Genomic DNA, 21,598 nt, shown 5'->3' with positions numbered 1-21,598 from the left:
TCATGGCCAAAGAAAGGTTTTCAGTGACTTCAGTTTATTTACCTTCTTTTCCATAGTTTAAAGATAGCAAGATAGGAATCCCATATGTACGTGTCCCCAGATGAGTAAAGTCCATTTGCATTTGAACAGCATACTCAGAAGTAAAATTTAGCCTGCTATGCAAAAAGATAACATACAGCAAGCATAAAGCCGTTAGTCTAACTACTCTGTAATCAGTGATATTTGGCTGTAACTAAAGAAATGAGATAAAGATGGAAAATTTCATACAATTCAGTTGAAGTAACTATTACTTTCTCACAGAAACGCATTCTCTTGAATTGTTAAAACATATTCCATCCAGGCAGGCCACTGTATGGGAAGATATAGTTTAATTGATCAGTGCCTCCACCCACACAGTGTGTCCCCTTTTCAGCTTTACCTGTCAAACAGACAAGGAGGGAGAGGCACTATGAGATCAGAGATCTCATTAAATCAGTGTGTCTCATGGTAGACTACAAAAGTGAAGTCTGATCTGGGCGGGTTTGACAAAAAGCAGTAGTGCTCAAGCAAAGTTCTTTCCTGATAATTAGATGGTGCCTTTTTCCCTGAACAAAACGACTTGCACAGTGTTTAACATAAATAGGAAAAGACTGAATGAACTGTGCTGGAGAAAACAAGATTATTTCTGTTAGACAGGGGAAATATCATGAGAGGAATTATGAAGAGATTCTTATTTTCCAGTCTCAGCATTCTGGAGTGCACGGAGCTACAAGTGCAATTCAAAGGAATGTGTATTTCTGTTTGGTTCACCAGCACATGGAGATGCTCATACAGGAACACATACCATGACAGTTTCACAACTTGAGTTTTCACACCAGCTGGCTTCACAGAACCTGAAGAGAACTTAGTCACTGCTATCATTAAAGCCAAACTTCTTTCCATGATGTCTAAAAGCCCTGAAAAATCCACTTGCATGCAGCTTTGTGGCTACGCCAGGCTCTTTGTGCAACAGCAGTTCCCATCCTCAATTAGGATGCAGTTTAGATAAAAGCAATTCACTTTATGCACCAGAGGCTAACATATAGAGACCCTATCAGGACTAGTTTAAATATTTCAGGGTGTTAGTACATTAATACCTCTTAGAAAATCTACAACATAATAAACCAGAAAAAAATACTATTTCAACTAGCAAATTTAGATTACCTTTCTGTGAATGCCGTAAATTCTGAGCACTTGTCTATTAAAAGCTTTTCATACTGCAAAGAGAGAAATAGAGAGTGGGTTGAAAGCAATAACCATACACACAAGTGCTTGTTAAAAGGTTCTTGTTTACAACAATTAGCTGAAAAACCTCTGGAAACATACTACTCCATATAGACATTTCTTTTAGTTAGTTTAACCCAGTAGTCCTCAAAACCAAAACTTTTGTCATATAATTTGTCAACACTACTAACTAAATCAGGCCTATGATAAAACAAGGATCCAAAATGAGTCAAGGATGATTCCATTGCTGAAAAAAGAATGAGAAAGCCTCAAAACAAGGGAGCAGCATTGATAAAAAAGGATTTCTTCCAGATGTTTTAAAGCAAACATTATTTATAGCAATAAAAAAAAAAATGAAAAAAGACAAACATGACAACATGTAAGGCATTCTACCTGGTGCATTTCTTCTGAAGGATTCCTGGAAAAGGTATTGTATTCATTTATCATTGAACGCACATGGCAGTTGACTCTTACTGTCATGCTGTGGACTCTCTGCCATCGATTCTTCTCCAGCTTTTGAGCAATCCTAGTCAACTCCGTGCTTATGATCCATGCTCTTTTTAATAACAGCTGCAAGTTATCACATGTGTTATACTGTGAGGAAAGGAGAAGTTCATTTTGTTCATCCTTCTCAATGCTGATGGGCTTTGACTGGAGAATACACATACACTCACAGTCTGTCATCAGCTTCAGGTCTTCCATCCATCGCTGAACGGAGTCCATCTGAATTAAGTGCATGCTAGAAGGCAGAGAACGAAGGAAGAAGGAGGTAAAGTAAAACACCTTCACAATAACCACCTGGAAGAATGAGGTAAAGCAAAACACCTTTACAATAACCAGCAGCAATATCATAGCTGCATTCACCTACCATGTTGCAGTTGATTGACAAAAGGCAACTAATTGAACAAATGGTTTGCTTGTGGTAACAGAGTGACATGCTTAACTTTCCATTCCAAACACAGCTTTTGGGTTTCTAATCATCTTATACCACATACTTCTTATAGAATTATTTGTGAAAAATAAGCAGAGATTAGAGATAAATAAATAGGAGAAATTTAAAGTGCACTTTTGGGGAGAATATGTTTCCTGCACGTTCATGGTTTAATATGATGAAGGAGCAAAGCTATGGGTGTGTTTGCTTATTTATGAGACTGTACTATCAGCTTTTTCTAGACACTCTGCCTATTAAACACTTAATAGGAAAAAAAAAAAATTTACCTTGCAGCATCTCTCCACCCACCCTGGCACAGCCAAACCACTAAAATGCGGTAGCAGAAACAGCAGCAGCACTACTGAGCAGTTCTGTTCCCCAGAGCCCTGAGGTAGAGATGCCTAGGTATTTTTCCTTATAGTGAGGAGCCCAGATCCTAATTAAAAGCCCCTAATCCTCACCTCAACCATGCGTACCTACAGAGCCAAGTTATATTACCATAACTGGTACTATTAACACTGCATCTAACATGAAGGTCAAGTCGGGGATGTTAGATCAGAGCAAAATCTGTGCAATTGCATTCACCCTCATCTACATTGTTTTTGCAGACAGGCTATAGCTCCTGCTTTTGTTTCATCTCTATCAGGGAATTCCTTAGTGGCAGCATCCTGATCACTTTGTGATCCTGGAAGTTTGCTCCCTTTTCTCTGAGGCCTGCCCAGTCCATTGCTACCTCCTGCATTTTCCCAGACCATCTGCACAAAATGCAGGCTCCCAGGAGATTTTCCTTTTTGTATGTCTAAAATAGTATAAACCCAGGCATGGCCAGCAAATGTAAATATTTATATACACAACACATTTCCAAAAGGGGCACTGTACCTAGCAAGAATTTCAGATTACTGATTTACAGTAAACAAAATCTTTTTTCTTTTTTTTTCTGACAGTTTTTGTAATTTGAAGACTTAGTCTTAATTTTTGGCATGTCCTCTTAACATCAAATACTTCCAAAATATTAGTATATCTTACTCTAGTAAAAGATGGATTGATACTAAAAGATTCTGACAAAATATATATGAAAGGTAAGGCAAGAATTAAATTAAGTGGAAGCAAGAGAGACTGGGCTTAATTATTTTTCCCAAGCTTCTGTTAGTATCCTTCAGCTAGTCTGACCATGTAGTAGATTGTTCTCTACCTTCTGAATACATGCTGCAGTTCTGTATGATGCTATACAGGAAAGAACTGAAGGTTGCATTATATCCTCCATTCTTTTAATCCAGCTGCTGAATTTCCACAGCTGAGCATCACAGCAGCAATGCACTGTGCTTTTATCTAAAGCATTGCTGTTAGAACTAAATCTGCAATGACAGTAGCCAAGCTAAGGACAATCTTGTGCTTCCATTTATACATCAGCTCATCTCAAGAGATCTCCTTCCAGACCACTGAAGGAATATTCCACAAGTGATCAAAATCTATTAATGGTCATATGAAAAGGAGGCTCACCTCAAGTATAATTTCATATAAATCAACAGCAAAGAAGATACAAGAGGTGATTTTTATTGATCCAATCCCCCTTTTCACCATATATGATGAAACTACTTTTAATTTTAAACTTAACAGGCTACTGCTATTTAAGATCTTTTTTTTTCCCCATTCAGCTTTGAATATTGTGTAATTGAATTTCAGTATTGATTGTGGCTTGCGTTCTGCCTGCTGTGTATAGTCCCTTTATTGCCTTCTTGGATCTGAAGCCAGGTTTCCTAATAAACAAAAATAACAACTTTAGAAGTTTGAGACGTGATTTATAAGGATGTGCACAGTTCATGTGCAGTTCAGGATAAACTCATAACACAGAGTAATGTATTTTTCATTTCTGAAGTGCACTGTGATAGTTGCTGAAATCTGTTTAGTAAGTACCAAAAAAAAAAAAAATCCCTCCTAAATTACAAATTCAAATAAAAAAAAAAAAAAAGGAGGTTAGACAGAAGAAAAAAAAAAATCATATTTCCTCTAATTCCAAAAACTTATCTTCATTCTGAGGAGAAAAAAGGATGATAGAGTAGTACCCAAAAAAAAGATAAGGATTTATGTTAAAGAAATTCTCCTTTTTTGCCTCTGTTCCTATCGACTGCCACAAGTACAGCTGTAGAATTTAAGATTTCCTATGACTGAAACAACATTCCTTAATTTTCAGGAGCAGCAAAAGCAACACCATTCACCTCCTTTCAGACAGAACCACAGAAAGCTCACCATGTTGTGTCAGTTTTTCCAACACATTATCCTCTAAAATACACATCATGAGTCCTCCGGTGAAACACACAAATGAATCACCTTCATCTACATCTTCCTGTATTTAGAGATTAATTTGTAGACTATTTTTATGTCTCTTAAAGTGAGGAAAGCAAAGAGTGTGATTGTTCCTAGTTACTTATTAAGAATCATATTCCAAACAGCGTTTACTGAACTCCAAAAACAAGCTGAAAATTTCCATTTTGTCTCCCCATTACTAAAAAAAATAAAAAATAAAAATCTGCGCCTACAAAATAAAAACAGCCATAATGAGTCAGAAGGAAAAAAAAGGAAAAAAAAAAACAAACAACCAACCCACACAAACAAAAAACCACACACACAAACCAAGGGAAAAAAAAAATAAATCTGTCTAGCCCATTATCCTGCTCCTAACATGGCCATTAGGAGATGCATAAGGAAAGATCATAAGAGGCATGGCAAGAGCTGAGCAACCCCTCCTTCCCATCTTCTGGCAATTAGTGGTTTAGCAACTTCCTAAGCCAGAAGTTGTGTCTGAGCAGGATGTTTTTACAATTCATGAAACAACAGTAGCCATTAATCCTTTTTTGAACTCAGTTAAACTTTTGGCCTTTACAACATCTACTGGCAGTGTCTTGTATTGGTTATTTTTTGGAAAAAAAGTGTTTCTTGTTTGACTTAAACTTGCTGCCTGGAGATATTAACAGAAGCTCTTTAGTTCTTGTATGCTGAGTTCTGCATTCACCCTCTTTGTACCATTCATTCTTTCATTTGTTCTATCATATCTTCTTTCAGCTATCTCACTTCCAAGTTAGAGAAACAGTCCCTATCTAGTCTGTCACCACACAGGAGAGATTCCACTCCTTTGATCATCCACCTTTTACTCTCCCCACCTTTTCAAAAGCCTTTTCCATTTTTTTTTTCTGTTCTAAGATGTGATGGCAAGAACAGAATACAGTATCCAAGCTTTAAGTAAATTACAGATTTATACACCTGAATTACATTTCCTGCACTGTCCCTATTTTCCAAGAGCTCACAAAATTTACTTTCTCTTTTGCTTAAGTGTTTTTCAGAGAGCTGTTTCATCTTCACCTTCCAGGAAACCTACTTATTTTGATTTCAGAATCTTTTGCCTGAATGATAATACCTAATTTAGAGTTTGTCATTCTATATGTGTGATGAAAATGACTGTTCTTCAGTTCCCCTCCTCACATGCACTACATTATGTTCATTAACATATAATTTCTTCTGGCATTTTACATTTCTGAGACTCAGTATTATGAGACTTGGCATTTCACATTGTTTCAAACTGGCCTGAACAGTTTTGCATCAGCAGGAAGCATTGTTGTCCTGCTATTAAACTATTTTTCAGTTTGTTAAATACATTAAACAAGACTGGTTCAACCACAAGTGACCTTAGTGGTGTGACTTTCTCCAGTTGTTTAACCAAGCAACAATAGGAGAGATCCTGATGTATATTGATAGTAGTTCCCCACCAGTCAGAATGGCTGAATTTAGTATGTCATGGCATATTGACAAAAAAGCAATTTATCTAGGCTCTACATTGTAAAAGCAGCATTTCATGCAAAAATAGCAGTAAAAATAATTCAGTGCAAAATAAAAATTCAATAGAAAGTCTCCAGCATTTCTTCAAAGTCATTCTGTTTTAATTGAGGTTGTAAAATATTTGATGAAGTTTTCAAGAGCATGCCTCTGAATTTGAGTAACTAACAATCTGAACACTCTGAATTCCACTGTGCTGGCCAAAAGCAAATCTTTTAAAAATTGTGCTGTTTTGACAAAAATCATTTGGTGCCACTAGCTGAGACCAATTCAGAGCAACAGCAGATTCAAAGTACATTGCTTCAAAAGATGCTCAGGCCTTGTTTCATGCAGACATTTCTGCACCATACAATACAGAATGTTAGGGGTTGGAAGGGACCTCAAAAGATCTTCTAGTCCAACCCCCCTGCCAGAGCAGGCTCATCTAGAGCAGATTACAGAGGAATGCCTCTGGGTGGGTTTCAAATACCTCCATGCTGCAAGGCGAATTTCATCCTGCAGAAAGACCCACGTTAAAAAAAGCAAACCTTCCAATTTTCATTCTCTAAAAAGAGACACATCATATTCAGAGTTCTGTTACCAGCATTTCTCTTTGTTGTTGCTTTCTGTCATCTAGTCAGGTCATTACCAAACAAATCACAAGATCTTAAGGATAGACAAGATGGACTGTCATCTAAAGGATTGCTCGAACTAGTGGTGGTACTACACGAATACAAAAGAGAAGAATGAGTAAGTAAATCACTTGTTTAAAACTTACACCTACAATATTTTACTGGCAGCACATGTACTTCTTTTTTAAATTGTAAATGTTATCATGAAAAAGAGTTTTACCTCCACTTGAGTACCCAGTTTCACTAAGTGCAAAAGATTCATGTTTTATAACATCGTGGTCAAGTCTCAGTTCACACAAATAATTCCAGTGGTCATATTTATAAAGTGTAAAGACTTCTGCTCAATCACATTAGCTTTTCAAGGCTTCTTAGCCTATTTATCCATTTTCACCTATTATGACAGATTTATCACCAGTCCTAAAGAGAGGATTTAGTACAGCTTCCAGATAAACCTATGAAGAAAGTCATTGCCAAGTCTTACAATTGGGCTGAAATTTATTATTCTAATTAATAGTAGGTAATTAATTGGCAACAAACAACTTCTTGAATGGATTTAAGCCTCTCTTTAACCATAAATCATCTCTAATTTTTTTCTAATTTCATCTTTTCAAAATTATTCATAGGTACCCAATATACCCAGGGCTAGTTTCTACATCAATACAATGGAAGTCAGCTCTCAGTGGAAGGATTTAGTGAGAAGCCATAGAGACAGGGCTTTATTTATCACCAGCCTGTGAAACTTAGAACTAAGCATTTGTGGTCAGGCTGCTGCATCTGACCAATATTTAAACGACTACAAGAGAAGTAAAAACATTATAAACACTTGTAATGTGTAAGGTATGGCATGTAAATTGACTGTGGCTTCATCACACCTATTTAAAAGGCCACGTCAATCGTTCAGTGTTAAGTGCTGCCCCAATGTGCTTCTCAGATCTTTATGTTTTTCTGAGAAATCCTCACTGCAAGTTGTCTCTCTCCAAATGTCTGGAAACACTATGCCATCTCAGAATTACTGGCACACTGCAGAACATAAGGAAGATTGAATATAAAAATTCCAGACCAATTCAGCTTGCTGATTAGCTTATCTAAAATCTAGGATAACCCTATCATACATTAATTTTCTTTATGTTAGAGTTGAAGTAGAGCCAAGTCAGAAGGCAAAAGGACTAGTTCAAACTGGTTTTCTGGATTTTTACTTTGTGCCCCATACATTAAGTTGCTAAAACTGTAGCTGTCTCAACAAGCACGTAAGCCACTGAGTTCACAGCAAGACAGCAGTAATAGAAAATAAAATTTCCTGACAGAAAGGAGATAAATGAATAAATCCTGCTGTCAACAAGTTAGTGACAGCATAAGGCTGCTACTTGCCCAGGCAAAGCTGAACAACCCACATGCTAATCTTGTCACCATGATCACCAAGTATGCCTGTTGAATTTATATTTGTATAGTATTAGTAATTCACACACTTACAATGAATACTGTTGCATTTGTAGTGTCATTGTAAGCTAGTAAGCCAATTAAAATTTCCAAAACCAATCATCTTGGTGAACCCTGTGGTACTGGCGTATTCAAACTTGGTAAACTGTTATGGATTCAGATCAGACTTGATGGGATTTGATCCAGTGGGAAGAATCCAGACTTAGAAGCAGACAATTTTAGCCACACTACAATTCAGACAATATGGTAGATGGGAAAAAGTGCTCTCCTACTGGCCTTGCTTCTTGATAGCCCAATCATGTTGAAAGGGGGGTGAGGAACAGCCAGTACAAATCTACTCCTCTTAGATCCAAATGTGTTGATGTGAGTTCCAGACATGTTTACATCTTTTTTAATCTCCACTGGTAAAACTAGAAATGAAGGTGTACTTGACAAGTCCTGCAAGTAGAACTCTGGGATAGAGCACTTTTTGTTTGGTTGGGGGTGGGGTTTTTGTTTGTTTCTTTGGTTTGTTTTTTGACACTGGCCTTTTTAAGCCTATGTGTAAGAGTGTCTCCATCCTTCACAGTATCACAGTCTATCAGGGGTTGGAAGGGACTTCAGGAGATCATTAGGTCCAACCCCCCTGCCAGTGCAGGATCACTTAGGGTAGTCCACATAGGAATGTGTCCAGGTGGGTTTTGAAAGTCTCCAGAGAAGGAGACTCCACAACCCCCCTGGGCAGCCTGTTCCAGTGCTCCATCACCCTCACTGTTGAGGTGAAATCTTCTATGTTCCAGTTTGAACTCGTTGTTCCTTGTCTTATCACTGTGAGCCACCAAAAAGAGCCTGGCCCCCTCCACTTGACACCCACCCCTCAGATATTTGTAGACATTGATCAGATCCCCTCTCAGTCTTCTCTTCTCAAGACTAAATAGCCCCAGGGCTCTCAGTCTCTCTCAACGATTAACAGAATCAATTTACAATAGGACACTGATCATCAACTAAACTCTGCTTTCCTCTGCAAGCTCCTTTCAGCTATACTGGCCTATGCTCTGCATATAAAAAACACAATATAATTAAAAAAACAAAACCCACACCAAATGAATTCTACTTGGATCAGTTCCTGTTTATTTTTAATTATATTTGCAAAATATCAGTGTGAGATAGAAGTTAAAATAAATAAATAAAATTGTAAGCTGAGCAGGCTTTGTGAAGAATATTGGTTCTTTTGTTCAGCATGTTAGTTGATCATTTGTTCTGCAGTGAGTAAGCATTCCTCAGGCAAGTTGCTCTTTGATGAGCTGGATGAAGGAGGCATTCCCTCCATCTGAGGTTAGGTCCTGAAATAAGAAACTATTCTACAATGCACAGACAAAAGCAGAGCCTTGCAAAACCATGAAATAATTGCAGTTTTTCTGAAAACTGAGACGCCAGAGCTTAGGGACCTTAGCTTTGTACACAGTGACAAAATCCATTACTTTGTCCAATTAGCCCAGTGGAAGGAGAACAGCCTAGCCTGAGGGAACATCATAAAGCAGAACTGCTCAGAAGCCATAGAAATGTTCTTTCAGGACTTTAAGTCTATCTTGATAACTGAAATGTTGACAAATTTGAAGAGGTGTTGCCATCAGCATACCTTTAAATATCTAATTACTGAGTACAAAAAAGTGCTCACTCCCATAAACAGCTAAGCGTGTTTCCTACTTTGTGGGACACAGAAGTCAACAAGGCCAACTATGGGAGATGTGTGCAGGATATTAACCATGAGAGTTCACCCTAGTACACTGCTTCCTGATGCTCACGCTACACCTGTAAGTGCAGAGGATGATATTCCTTGTAGCCTTATAAAAGCAACACGCTGTAAGAGAAGTTCTTGTGAACATCTAGCAGGGAGGGAAAAATAAAAGAGAAGGAGAAAAACAGCAGTGGAAATTATCTGGGGCCACAGACCATGGAAATGTTCAGACACGATCACCAGCAGGGTCTGTTTTGGAGACATATAATAGGAGAGTCCATGAAAACAGGTGCCAGTGCCTCATTGAGTTTTTTCTTTTTGTCTTCCAAATTTGCCTTAATTTGTAGTTTAATAACAAACAGCACTGCTCTGTGCTTTTTCAAAGGAGTTATGACATGCATTATGAGCACTACCATTAGCTTTTCACCTTTTACTATTTACTCATTTAAGGTCCTAGCCCTACTGATTAGGTAAAACCAGGATTACTTAATGAAGGAAGCAACAACCATTTTACAGGGAGTTATGAGATCAGCACCACTCAGAAGACTACAGAAATCTGTGGACCCCGTCACACCTATTGCACAACAGAGCTGTAGGTAAAACTGTTCAAAAAAAGGGGTAAGAAAAGGATAGCCCAGGGTTGGCTTTTCCAAGATTCGCATTGGAACATTAGCACTTCAATAGGCAAGTTTAAAAGATGAGAACGAGTAACAGAGTGTTAAAAATACTGGAATGAGTTGGTAAAAATACCTTAAGTAGCATCATTCAAATAAGAAAGCAGTTTCTAATCAAACTAATTTGGTACTTAAACAAATGCTTAGATATTTCTGTAGAAGTCAGGAGTGAAAATTAAACCTTACATGATCAAATCCATTCTTCTGATACTAGAAAAAACAGATCAGATCATTTGTTCACAAATGGCTTAAAAGTCAACTCATCAAATAATTTATTGTAGGCTTAAAAGTGTTCCATTAAGAGGCTCCTCTAGAACTGCACTGCTCCAATGGTTAGAAATCTCCTGTTTCTGGTTTAAATTTCTTAAGTGTCAGTTCATTCTCATTTCAACTTTCCTTTTAAATAAGCAGTTATCTTTCAATGCATTATTTCTAGAAGAAAACATATCCTTTCACGTTCCGCTTTGCAAGATATAACAAGCAAAATTCTTTAGTTTTCTTTCATGAAACAAGTTGCTTTCCACTCCCCCTGCCCTAAAGAGTCTGGTAGATCCATAACTGCTGCAAAATTCATTTTTTTCCTGAAAGACTTGATATCATGCTTGGTGACAAATGAAGTTTCCCTTTAACTTGCACAGTGATACAGCCTTATGTTGACCAGAATGATCTCACTTCATATGGTTTGGAGCTGATCTTGCTCACCTTCATCACCACATCTTACTGGTAAATGCAGTCACATTCATCTCATTATCAATGAGTATATGGAAGTCCTTCTCCCAACTTTTTTACCATTGAAAGAAACAGATTATTGCAGACTTTCTTGTTATTAGCCCCTGAATGTAATAACCTTGAGATTTCAGCTACTCATCCTTTTTTCTTCAGTGCTTGAAGTCTAGTTCTAATTCTCTGCTTTCAAAAATAACCCCTGCATTATCCTTTCCCATTTTGACCTTTGCCTGACAGCCACTGTTTTCTGCATTTACTACCAAATTACTGCATGTGTAACCTTCACTGTCTTTACTCTGTTAAAAGGGAAAATAAGGAAAACAGTTACCTTGTCTGGGAAAAACAGCAGCTTATTCAGTACAACACATTTGGCAGGTTCATGTTTTGGCATCCTATTTCTAATTTAATCCCAGATCCTTAGCTTCTCTTTACTAGAGTTTTTCCTAAGTTTCTCGCTTCCTTTTCCTTTCCAGTTATTTTTTTATTCCACCCACTCTCACTCTTCAGATATAAGAATTATGCTTTGCTACTTTTCACTTGGAGCCTACAAAACTTTGCTAGCAGATTCAACAGTTGAAATAGTCTTTTTTCTGCCTTTTGTAAATTCAGTTGTATTTGCTTCTCCCTGAGATGTTTGTTTCTTTCCATGCGCTTGACAGTCAAAACTAGATTGTTAGTGTTCCTTTCTACACTGAATATTAAGTCTTTGTTCAGTCAGGGTACTATGACTATATTTAATGTCTACTCCTTAGAAATTACAGAAAGTAAGCATTTTTTGCCTTCTTCACTTTTATTCAGCACAGCTAGTGAATTCAGGCACCATTCATACATTTTAAATCGGTTTCCTGAACAAAAAGCCTGATTGGGAAAAAAGTATAACTGATCGTATATTCTAGATTGGTGTCCTATTCTCATTACAGCAGTGATTTAAATTGAAAGTCCAATTTTTTTTTTTTTTTGGTTGTGTGATCAATTGGAGCTGTGTGTACATTGATATCAAGGTGTCTATTTGAGCATTTACTGAAGACCTTACATGTGCAGCAACCAGAACTACAGTAGAACAATCCAAGTCTAGTGCACACTTGGAAATACAATTGTTCTCATACTCCTCTCTTACACCAGGGCATCTGGGTAGCAGTTTACTCAGTTGGACTATCTTCATTATTTATCAACAAAAAAGATACTTTTTCTAAATTACTGAGCTCAGCCTCTTACCCAGCTGAGAACGTTCAGTGCAATTCCAGCCCTTCAGAACAGAACAAAACGCTGAAAGGAAAAAAAAATAACTTATTTTCCCCTGGCAATAACACACTGATTTCTTTCCAGGTTTTTCCTGGTACATTAGCCAAGAGCAATATGGGGTTAGACTCTACCCAGCAGAATCAAGAGTGCTCAAATCTGTTTGCTTCCTGATTCATTCTCACAACATAAACACAACCCTTACCCCTCCACATTCACGACTGTGCCACAGGAAGTGTTGACAGGCTTCAGAAAAGTTTATTTGCTTTTAAATGAAGTGGGAAAAGTAGCTTTGTGGCTCAAACACTGTTGAGAGTGTTTCTATCAAAAGAAAAAGGGAAGAGAGTTTTGTAGAGCAACTGCTCTGCCGTATTTATCCATCCTGACTTCCCACTGGGTGCACTGGACAAAGAAAATGTTAAACAATACTAGCATACAAATCTGGAAGTTTGAGCATTCAAAATGATATTTTAAAGATAGGAAATACAGTATAAACACCTGTGCATAAAGGACTCTTGACTGCTGCAGACTGGATGCTTCTAATAATCACTAGGCCTCCTGTTTCTATGATATTTTCTCAGCTTTCCCCTTGTTTAATATTTATTCTGAGCTCAGTCCTGCTGCTATTTAAGACAATGGAAAAATATTTCCATTAACTTTATTTGAAAAGAATACTATGTTCTTGATGTAGATGTTTTCTATATTCCCATTGTACCCCTGGAAGAACCTCAAAGTATTCATAGAAGGAAAGGTACAAAATTCAAATACCTGAAGCATAAGTCTATACATGTCACAGGTTTGGGTTTGTTTTGTTTCTAGAAAAACAAGTAGAAGGTTGATTATCTACAGTCCTTTAGGCATATTGTTCTAAGTAAAATACATACATGTGTGTGTATATATGTATGTACACAACTTCATTGCATTCTCTAAAATACTGTGAAGAGCAAAGAGAATGAACTGCCACTGCTAGCAGCCACATTTCAGCTTAACTCCTACATGCATTTCACTCCAAATCCCTTAGGGTTAATATCAGCTCAGAAATCCAACCACTAACAGACACTAGGAAATATAATGAGACTAGAAATGAGGTCAGAACAGCACATTTCTTAAGATCACTCTACTGTTTGTCAAAAAGGGAAAAAAGGGGAAAAACCATTTACAAAGTTGTAGCATTGTTCTGCTAGCTTTCTTAAATTTGCTCATTACAGGTTACTGAACAACTGATTACACGATCCTCCCACCATCCCCAGGCAGCAGTGAATCAGATTAAGAGAGGTCAGGCAATTAAATAAGGAAGAAATTCCCAGGGAATGTGAACTGAGGTGACAAATATTGTATTTAACACAATATGGTACTGGTATTTCTAATAAATAGCTGAGAAGATGAGTCATAGCAAGATCACTAAAATATCCTTAACGAAGAGATTTATTTTTAAAAATCAGATTGTGGGAAAATACCTCAGAAATAACAGGCTTAGGGTAATTAATCATCATCCTCTCCTATAGCCATAGCTGTAAAGAGAGTTTAATGAACTCACTTGCAAGGCAACATCACTCTGAAAATGATGGTAAAATATATCATATGGAGGGAACAAGCTAGTTTGTGAAGTACAGCTTTGCAGCTGCTGAGAGCAGCTGCTGGGTAGTATAAAACATTATCAACCTCCACAGTGCAAGAGGATGATGCACACATACCAGGCCCAAGACTTATATAGCACTCGGTATGTTGGGACCTCATAAGTATCATTAAAATAGCAGTTTGTGGAGATGGACTAATAAGAGCTTCCATTGTGTTTCCCCAGCTGAGAGGGAGGAAGGAAAGACACAGAAAGGTATAGTGATTTGCCTAGGGCCAAGAAGATTAATTAGCAGTATAATCGAGGCAGAATCAGGAGGAATGATGTATAAGGCTCAGAATCAAAGCTGATGCAGGGTCTAGAGGACAAATCTGATGAGTGCCTGAGGAAGCTGGGGTTGTTCAGCCTGGAGAAGAGGAGGCTCGGGGGAGATGCGATTGCTCTCTACAACTACCCAAAAGGAGGTTGTAGTGAGGTGAATTACAATCTTTTCTCCCTAGTATCAAGTGACAGAATGAAAGGAAATGTCCTGGAATTGTGCCAGAGGAGGTTTAGGTTGTATATTAGGAAAAAACTCTTTACTGAAAGGATGGTAAGGCATTGAAACAGCTGCTCAGGGAGGTGGTGGAGTCACCATCCTTGGAGATGTTCAAAAAATATGTAGATGTGGCACTTCAGGACACGGTTTAACAGTCATGGGTGATGTTAGGTGACCAGTTGGACTCAATCTTAGAGGTCTTCTCCAACTAAAACAATTCTATGATTCTATAAAAGAGAAGACTGCTAAAACAGATATGAAGTGTAAATCATTATAATAATAAGCAGACAGTATTGAAATAAAATTCTGAGATAAAGATGACAACACATTTCACAATTAAAAAATTTCACAAGCTTCTCATAGTACAGCAAATATATCCCAAACTCCCAAGAATCAAACTACAGTTACTAGCAGACTTCACAAAGCAGACAAGAGTCAAACTGCAATAGAAACATTTGACAGACTAAAAGGAATGAAAGCATTTGCATCAATTCATGCATTGTTCATATTGTTAGATTCACAAACGAGAAGGAAGACTCCCACGTAGAAGATAAAGCCTTAAGCACTGAAACCTTAAGCCAGGCTGTTTCCTGAAAACAGAGCATAGACATCCAACAGCAGTGGTAGAGTATTTGCAAACCTGATCAGCCTCTCTCCTAAAATGTGCTACAGAAACACATGATGAAGATTTGAACACAAGTGAACATAACCAACTGCAAGCAAAATACAATTGCTTTGAAAAGATCTTGCTAGTACAAGGGGAAAATTGCAAAGAAGCACAAACCATGGAGTCAGAGCCATAAAACAACAGCTGGAAGATCTAGGTACAGTGTCTAAAGGTGACTAATCTAATGTCACAAACATGTCATGTAATAGTGTGTCAGGGAGATAAAGCAACCTAACATTCAGGCAAGTTGTGCCACTGTTATTTCAAAGACATTAACTGGAGGGTCCTTCCAGAAAGGGATACCAGGTCCCAAACACAAGATACTCATTGGGCAGATTGCATCTGCTGCATCTCCAGTGCACAGAGAAAAGTCTTGTCTATAGATTTTCAGGCTTCAAAAACATGCATTCTGAAAATAATCAGTCAGATTTCTTCTGTGATAAAGGCTATACCAGCACTAGCTTGCCCACTTCACAGTGCTTGTGTCCCACAAGCTATGAAATACGCTACTGACCCTGACAAGAGGGATTCAGGATAAATTCCCAACTGTCTTTAAGGATGAAAGATGATGCTTGATCATTTTAAAAAGGTCCCAGCTAACAGCAAGCCACAAATATGAAATACCAGCTTTAATGAAAAAAGGTCTAGTGAGGCCAGGTGAACACATTGTTAAAATTCATCAATTTGTTCACATTTTAAACTCACCATAACTTCACAATTATTATAATGGACAAACTCAGATTTGCTTCAGGTTAAAAGCCAAAATTCTTTTGTGACTTCTGCAGCTGAACTTAAAATATTTTACAGCATATCTCTGGGAAGTAATATAATATCTTTCTACAGCATGTTATACAACTTACAGTGATAAAAATATCAGAATAAAAAGGTTAGGGAAAATCTTGCATTCTGGCAAACTTGCCCACTCCCCAAATCAATAAAATATAAGTGAAATGCAATAATTTTTACTTCCTGCAAACTAAACTGCTGACCTACATATTAACCTCTTGAATATAGGAAGAAGGATTCAAATAAAAATAAAAATCTGTCGAGTTCATATTCCTCATGAATGCCACCAAACAATGGCAAACCCATAGCTGTTGTTTTACAAACGTCATCCTTCAGATCTAGCCAACCAGCATACCTGAAAATCCTTCTGAGAAGGACCGCATGGATGCACAAAGTTTTAACTACCAGCATCAAACTACCCACAAACAGCCTGGCTTTCAATTTGGTTACAAGTGGAATATAAATCACTAAAACTAGAAACACTTCATAGCAAGATAAGCTCCCTTTCTGAAGCCATAAAATTCTTTGTTGAATTGTTATAGGGTAAATAAGTGAAATGAAAAGAACACAAGGTCATTAAATGAAGCGTTAGTGTCTGGAGCTACACAATAACTAAATTTATTCCTTATCACCAGAAGGTATCTTTATGGCATTATTGGCAGCATACCTCTGTTCATACAGCTTACTGCAAAAGAGGTTTTTCATAAAACATTTTCAGTTCCCCAGCAAGCATTCCATTCATGAATGCTTTTCAAAAATTCATTGAGCAGTGAACCATAGAGTCAGGTAAGCACACTGAACTTCGAACTCTGAAAATCTTCACCTGGAGCTCCTGTGTTACAGATAACATGCAATTTTTCTCTAGAATTTCTTACAGTCTTCCTCTGAATCCTTTAAAAGAGCCACAAAATACAAGTTCCTGACATCACCCACATAAAGCTGATTATAGGGAATGTAGGATTCAAATCAGCAGGGCAAGATCAACGCACAGTAATCATCATCTTCATGGCCCTCCAACAGATCCATGTCTTTCCTGTACTGAACACACTGCTCCAGGTGATGTCTCACCAGAGCAGCAGAAGCCCCTTGCCTGACCTGCTGCCCAGTGAACAAATCTGCAGCTTTCACATTACCTACAACACAAATACAAACCCAGCACTGCAAGAAAAACACACACACACACCAAAAAACAACCAACCAACCAAAACAAAACAAAAAAGTGCCAAAAACAACAACCTTAAGACAAACTCAAACTAGAGTAAAAATATCCAAAAGCCATACTGGAAGAAGTTCAGATTTCTTGTGAGCTGACAGATATTCTTAATCACAGAGAGCCTAATAACAAGATACCTAAGGAGAACATCTAGAGAAGTTACCAGAACACCTGTAGATTTTGAAGAGCAATGCAAGGCTATAAATATGCAGGTGTGATCTCATTCATATTGTTTTTCATAGGACTCAGATCTTTAGTGCCTCAAAAAAAAAAAAAAAGGAAGAAAGCTACAAAAGGAGGAAGGGCTGTCTTTTGGTTAAGAACTAGGAGACAGGAAGCCTGACTTCTATTTTTGCCTCTGCCACAGAATTCCCATACGGTAAATTTTCCAGCTTTGGGATATCAAATCAAGGAATTGATTTTGAGATTAAATGCTGCAAAGGATTTACCCACAGGTGCCTAGATTATACTATAACCTTCCTGTCATTGCCATAACTCCACCTAGAGAAAGTCAACCAGGATAAAAAAAGTTTATAGTTTTCATCAGTCTTCAGAGTACCAGTTCCAGGGATTTCCATCTTGAAGAACTGATCCAGTAAATACAGTCACCTCTCTATTGCAAATGTGTTCATCCATTTAAAAGCAATGAGTGCATCTTCACCACTGTGATGTACCAGGCTGAAAATGCCTTGAGAAATCACCACAGATTTGCACACTCATTCTCAACATTTTGTATGAACATTGCCTAAAACTGAGTTTAAGAGTCTTCAGATCCTCACAGGAAAGTGTAGCTGCAGCCTTAGAGACATTTAATCACTTGAGTCTGGATGACAGAGCACAGCACTTACCGCTGAACAGGTAATGGAAGGGAATCTAAGTGGTCCTCCCCCTTAAAAGCCATCTTTATTTTATGTGCACTTTTCCATAGACTGGAATCTAGAAAGAAAACAAACAGTCTGTTAGTAAACCCAGGGCTTCTTCAGTCCAGGGTGACATGGCATCCTCCTACTGATCTGTGGAGTTAACTCTTCACAGGGTTTCTTCCCCTCAGGCTACCACATAAGTCCAACAGATAGCCAGGGCTGGTAAGTACATTTCATGGCATAAAAGTAACATAGTGTTTGCATATTCCTGAACTTCCTGAACTACTGCACAGGTCAGAGTCATCTGAGTCGAACATTTCTGAGTTAAGATTGAGTTATTATTTAGCCTCATTTGAATTAAGTTGATTTCTAGAAAAAATCTATTTGATGTGATTGCCATTCTTCAGATTATTGAGGTAAACTTTGCAAGAAAAAGGAAGTGTGTGCTCCTACGATTTCAGGATCATTTAGCACTACATTTACATAAATTTCCTTGATGTCCAAGTTACTGAGGTATTGTATCCTTCTATGTTAAATGATTTTGTTTTTATACTGATTTGAAATCATGTACACATCTTCCTCCTTGAGGTTTTTCCTTTATACTGGATGACCGAGAGATGCATCTGAACACTATTGTACTAGAGACAAGAGAAAGAGAAGCTCATTTTCAGAAATAGGAGAGGTGCTGTCTCTCTCTCAACTACGTCCATCACACACTATAAATCAGCATATATTCTTAACAAAAGCCAGCAAGCATTTATTCTGAGGAAAGAAAAAAGAAAGGGGGTGAGGGTTAGGGAAATCCTTCCCCCCTCACCCACATGGCTAGAGGAAAACTAATGCAAAATATCTGAAAGAAGAGATTCATCCATGATTCAAGAAGAACAAGGAGGAGATGAATGAATTTGGAGAGAGAGTCAGGAAGAGTGGGGAAATTATGCTTCCTCAGATGTGAAGAAAAACCTGGGATCAACAGATCTCACTCTCAGAGAAAATACTTTACACAGGAAATTAATGCTGTTTGTGTCACCAGCTGAGGCAGAATGCTTTTGATGTAGCCACTTGTGAAATTCTGCCATGTGGGTACTGGCTACATTCTGCAAGCTGAGCCAGCCAGCATTTGAGATTTTTGCCACTTCTAATTGCTCTTAATTGGCACAGAGTGGTCCCCAGCATCTTTCCTAGCAAAGTGATCTCTAATGACTGCTAATGCATGTCCTTGTTTTTATCCCCAAGATCCCACAAACATTGTGTTGAGTACATAAAAGTATTGCAAACAAAGCAATGCATTCACATGTTCTGTCCACTATTACCACATTGCTTTGGTAACAGTGTCACCCTGTGTTCCTCCTCACTCCTTAAATTTTCCTGGAAATAACAAATTTACTCTTCTTAGTCCATGCATCTAATGAATAAGTGTATTGAAATACAGGAGTATAGTCAGTTTAGAAAAATAAAAAATAGGCAGTTAAAGTGTTACTGAATTCTCCAGTTTAAGAAGATTTCACATATTTGACACACTGTGCCTGAAAATTCATATACCCAAGTCCAAAAATATTAGGAGGTATTTTTCTGGTTAAGATTTGAAAGAACAACTTTAGTGTTGCTTTCTGTTTGGTTTTTTGCCTTGATTTGGTTTTGTTGTGATTTTTTTAAAGCATTTAGAATGTGATTCACAGACTTCCCTAACAACTGGAATAAATCAGCTATCTTCATTTTTTTTACTAGCAGAAATTTATTGTCTCTTTGTCAAAGACACTTAAGATTACCACATACAAATTATCACTTAATCAGATTTACTGAAAATAGCCAATTATCACTATTTTAATTTGGAGAAGATGTCCTTAATCAAAGATGAACACACCTGCATAAAATCTTAATTTTCAAGATCAGGTTTCCTTCCCTAAATCTCATCATGCAAAGAACCACGCAAATATTCTTTTAGCCAGCAGAAAACATTTGGCTGAGCATGAGCTGTATCACCTGCTTATCATTAGGCACATGATTTATCTTCCTGTGCTACCAACACAAAAATCAACAGCTGCCTTCTGGCAAAGAAAAGCTCCTCCACCATTAGCTCAGCCTACTGACAATTTCTACACATACAAATCAAAGCATCTGCTCCTACTCCATTACTTGTGATCAGTGAAATAATGGACATGGCCATAAATCAGACCATTGCATGTCATTGTTTCCTATATATTAGGAACCTGACAAAAATGTAGGTTTTTTATACACCATCTTCCCACAAAACACACATTTCTATTACAGACGAGAGCCTTTAAAAACATGATCAACTCCTACTTAGAGGTCACTTATGCTTCAGGAACAATAAAATGCCACACCAATGCCTTAACCAGTCTGTCTGAAGCCTGTGATTATATATTAGTTCAAGTCTTTAAATCCAAGTTAATCTCAACATGAGGAAATGCTCCCTTCAAGCACCTGCCAGGCTGCCAGAGGATCAACTGTACCACCAGGACAACAAAGTATGACACTAGTCCATCTAAACCCATGACAAAACAGGTTGGAAACCCAGTGACTGACACTGTGCAGGCTTGCAGTCCTGCTCAGAATGCTTTCTCCAAGAGCTGGGTAATTACGATGCTCAATGTCAAACAGGTTAGGTTTTCAGTGTTCTCGTTTACCTCTATGGGTAAGACTAAGACAACTGTACTTCCTAGTAAAGACTATGACAGGACTGATGGATCCTTCTAATTAGTTGATGCTGCTTTTAATTAAAGGCCACAACACTTTGCTGAGTTCTAGGCAGCATTCCAAAAAGGAAAGTCTCCTGCTATGGCTGCTTATAACCTCCTAAGCATCACCCCAAGTCAAAGCAAGAAACTTTCAGAGTGTCAAACATTTTATCTTTCTGCACAAACCCACCTACTCAGGGTCAAGAGGTTCTTTACTCTGGCAAATATAGGACAAGAAGCACAGAAGAACAGAGACCTGAAGTTACTGCCAGAAACACATATGCTAACAACCTGTCATGAAAACCTCTCCAGGGCATTTTCTCTGGGGAACTGAAACATGAGTACAGATAATGGTAGACAACCCCATTGCAACTGCTGTCTGAGTCTCTTTGCAGAGGTCCAAGAAGATCAATAGCTTTCACACAAAAGCTATACACAGCTAAAACAGGTGGTGTGCACATGAACACACACGTTCAAGGATACACAAACTGTTAGCATATGCCACATGCCTCTTAATCCTTCTCACTTGCTGCTTCCTCACAGATGGCCATGACAGTGTGGCAGCAAGCAGAGCGACAGACCTCAACCTGTGCCTGAAGTCAGAGACCTTTCTCCTAGTGGGCATTCAAAAGATCCCCCTCTGACTTAAAATTTCAGAAGAGCATAGTCTATGGTTTGTGTATATGTTGTGGCTGTATACATACACACACGTGCTCACATTTATTGCATACATATTATACATACATTTTTCTTCTGGGTCAAGTGGCCACTGGTCAGAGATGCTGTTTAGGTAAACTAAAAACAAACAAACAAAAAAAAAAAAAAAAAAAACCAACCAACCAATAAAAAAA

At 37.9% G+C, this 21,598-nt stretch overlaps 1 protein-coding gene across 1 annotated transcript in view; it reads right to left on the bottom strand.

The window, feature by feature from the left end:
* The window catches only part of INSC (INSC spindle orientation adaptor protein), a 61,512-nt gene extending 41,303 nt beyond the window's left edge, over positions 1–20,209 (bottom strand). Inside the window, exons 1-4 of the mRNA XM_054390756.1 lie at positions 20,155–20,209; positions 18,034–18,121; positions 1,636–1,981; positions 1,183–1,235 (exon numbers count right to left, since the gene is read on the bottom strand). Of these exons, the coding sequence (XP_054246731.1) occupies positions 1,183–1,235; positions 1,636–1,981; positions 18,034–18,121; positions 20,155–20,209 (542 nt within the window). The remainder of the gene's footprint in view (positions 1–1,182; positions 1,236–1,635; positions 1,982–18,033; positions 18,122–20,154) is intronic.
* Positions 20,210–21,598: the final 1,389 nt, after the last annotated feature.

This window comes from Indicator indicator, chromosome 21 (genome assembly GCF_027791375.1).
Source record: "Indicator indicator isolate 239-I01 chromosome 21, UM_Iind_1.1, whole genome shotgun sequence".
In the NCBI taxonomy this organism is placed as follows: Eukaryota; Metazoa; Chordata; class Aves; order Piciformes; family Indicatoridae; genus Indicator; species Indicator indicator.
The sequence above is the reverse complement of the archived record's forward strand: the minus strand, read 5'-3'. Positions and strand labels throughout refer to the sequence as shown.